General features: G+C 49.5%; 1 protein-coding gene across 1 annotated transcript in view; it reads right to left on the reverse strand.

Annotated features, from left to right (window-relative positions):
* Nenf (neudesin neurotrophic factor) overlaps window positions 1-2,778 on the reverse strand; it is a 15,010-nt gene that overhangs the window by 10,069 nt on the left and 2,163 nt on the right. Inside the window, exon 2 of the mRNA XM_028760526.1 lies at window positions 445-505. Within this exon, the coding sequence (XP_028616359.1) occupies window positions 445-505 (61 nt within the window). The remainder of the gene's footprint in view (window positions 1-444; window positions 506-2,778) is intronic.

Raw genomic sequence — 2,778 nt, forward strand, 5'->3', positions numbered from 1 at the left:
TGTGTGTGTAGGGTGTAGGTAGGTAGGTAGATGTATACATAGACAAGAAGAGCCTCTGACCTTCAACATCTCAGGAAGCAAAGTTTTCTACGTGCAGACTTACAAGAGTAATGAGAACCCCCCTCCTGGTATGTAGTAAATACAGTCAGGGAAACTATTATGTGGTCCTGAAATGTCCTGTTACTCCTGCAGCAGCAATTCTTAGCTGAGGGACACTCTTCTGGCTTCTAACAGAGTGCCCATGGGGTTTGAGCTGGACTTCACAGCCCTTCAAGTAGAAACAAGGTGTCAATAGGAGACACTAAGTACATAGACTGGTGAAACACTGACAAGGATTACCTGCCTTTCAGAGGGAAGGAAAGGCTTTGCCTGACGGTACCCCTACCTCAGTCCTCCAGGAATCTGCTCTGGCCCCGAGTTCCCTGGAAGTGACGAGCCACTTACCCTTCCCAGAGGTGACATCGAACACCACTCCCTTCACCGCCAAATAGATGGGCTGATCCTCCTGGAAAGCAGGAGAGAGGTGTGAGGAGCAGGGGAGGGGCCTGAGGCACTGAGGAAGTCACTGGTGCAGAGTGCAGCTTACATCACAAATCGGTGGACTGTGGTGTCCTTTCTTCTTGTGAACCCAGACCTCTGTGGTGTCCTCACCTGCCCTTTGCAGCCCTTTCAAAAGGTGTTACAGAACATTATACTCGTCTGTCTGCTCTCCAGAAAGAGGGAAAGACATGGGCTCTCTCCACATCTGGGAAGGGACATTGGAATGCCTTCTCCAGTTCAGGCTTTGGTCAGAAGCTACAAAGGGATTGAACATGGTTTTGGCAGCTGCCACGCAGGAGATGACCGTAAAACGGAGGAGCCTCATGTAAGTTTTAAGAGTTGTAAAGAAGAATCAGATAACTAAGAAAGACTGATGTTTTCTACCTAGGTGTGGGTGTACACACCTTTAATCCCAGCATTCAAGAGGCAGAGACAAATAGATCTCCATGAACTCAAGGCCAGCCTGGTTGTGAGCCACCATGTGGGTGCTGGGACTTGAACTCAGGACCTCTGGAAGAGCAGTCAGTGCTCTTAACCTCTGAGCCATCTCTCCAGCCCGACGGCTAGTTTAATATCGACTGTGCTAAAGTCATTTTGGAAGAGGAAACCACAACTGAAAAAATGTCTCCATAAGACTGGCCTGTAGGCTTTTTTTTTTTTTTTTTCTGTATCACGGCAACAGAAAGCCTATGACGCAGGGTCAAACAGTGAGACCTTGTCTCAAGAAACAAAACAATAAAAATGTAATTCTAAAATTGCACACAGGGACTTTGAAGTCAAGCTGGAACGATCCTAGATGATGAAGCAGTCTCCTTTCAGGTGAGGCTGTTGTTGTGCCTTTGTGCACACGTCCGTGCAAGTATGAATGTGTGTGTGTATGTGTGTACTCACATGTGTGAGCTTTGAGACACTGTCTTGCTCTGTAACCTAGGCTGGCCTTGAACTCAGTTCTCCTGAGTGTCTCCTAGGGGTTGGGATTCCAGGCTTGCCCCACCACACCCTGCAGAGTATTTGGACCTTAGGAGGTTGAATGGCATAGACTGAGTCAGAGAGGAAGGCAGGACCAAACTTGGAGCTTCGGAACACAAGGGCCCGCTCGCCTTCTCTCCCTTGTCCACCAGAGGGCATCCTTAGCCCAGAGAGAACGTCCCGGGATGCATGGGGAGAGTGAGTGCGGCCCCAAAGTTACTCAACCTCAGGGTTCCAAGAAAGCATATGCACAGCAGGAAAGGACAAGAACCTTCTCAGTCCTTCACCTAAGACATGCCGTGGCCTCGCCATCTGGCCTGCCTGCCTGCCTCTGACCGAGCAGAGGTCAACGGCAAGGTCTCCAGTAGCTCTAGAGCAGGTCCAAGGTAGCCCTGGCCAGAGAGGAAGTAGGTGGAGCGTGGGCACAGCCGGCAGGAGGGCTTTGACATTGGCCAGAGCTCCTGTCCCTCACCAGCCAGGGCGGAGCCAGACCAGTTCTCTGTGCTCACCCGCCTTTGGAAGAGAGGAAACTTGTTGTGGGTATTTTGGTTTGGTTTTAGGTTGTTGTTAGTTTGTTTTGGTTTGATTTTTTGTTGTTGTTGTTTTGTTATCAGAGAAAACTGTTCTGAGGGCATGTTCTTCTAATAGCAGGTGACCCCCATGACCTATTTCAGGGTCATGGAACAGGGATTTATCAACAAACTAAAAGGGATGGGAAAAAAATTAATAGAACGTGGAAAAAATGGAAGTGCCTGAGTGTGAGGCTTTCCTCAGCACACTCTCAATTAACTTTTTATAATAAGCTCAGCAGGCGCTGATGCTGGTTCAGGGTCGCTGTGCCAGGCACTTTGTGTGTCCCCATCTGGTCTTCACAAGACGCCTGTGTAGAGGAGGGTTCTCCCTGTAACCATGGGAGGAGGAGTTTTTCATATCCATCCAGGAGTGCTACCGAGCCAGAGTGTATCAGTACTCAGCCAGGTGTGACAGACCAGGCTGAGATCTGCAGTCGGGTGATTTTACATGAAGGAATTATCGCAGTCTGGGTGGGTGTGACCCGCCCCAATCCATGGACAGGCCACGAGGTTCCCTGAGGAAAAAGAAACTCCCTAGCTGGGCATAGGGTGCTTGCTTTAAAATCTCTGTGAGTTCTTCGACCTGGTGGTCTACACAGTGAATCCAGGACACCAGAACTACATAGCAAGAAAGACCCTCTCTCAAAACCACTCCTGGAGAGAGAGAGAGAGAGAGAGAGAGAGAGAGAGAGAGAGA

This window comes from Grammomys surdaster, unplaced genomic scaffold (genome assembly GCF_004785775.1).
Source record: "Grammomys surdaster isolate TR1022 unplaced genomic scaffold, NIH_TR_1.0 130, whole genome shotgun sequence".
Taxonomy (NCBI): Eukaryota; Metazoa; Chordata; class Mammalia; order Rodentia; family Muridae; genus Grammomys; species Grammomys surdaster.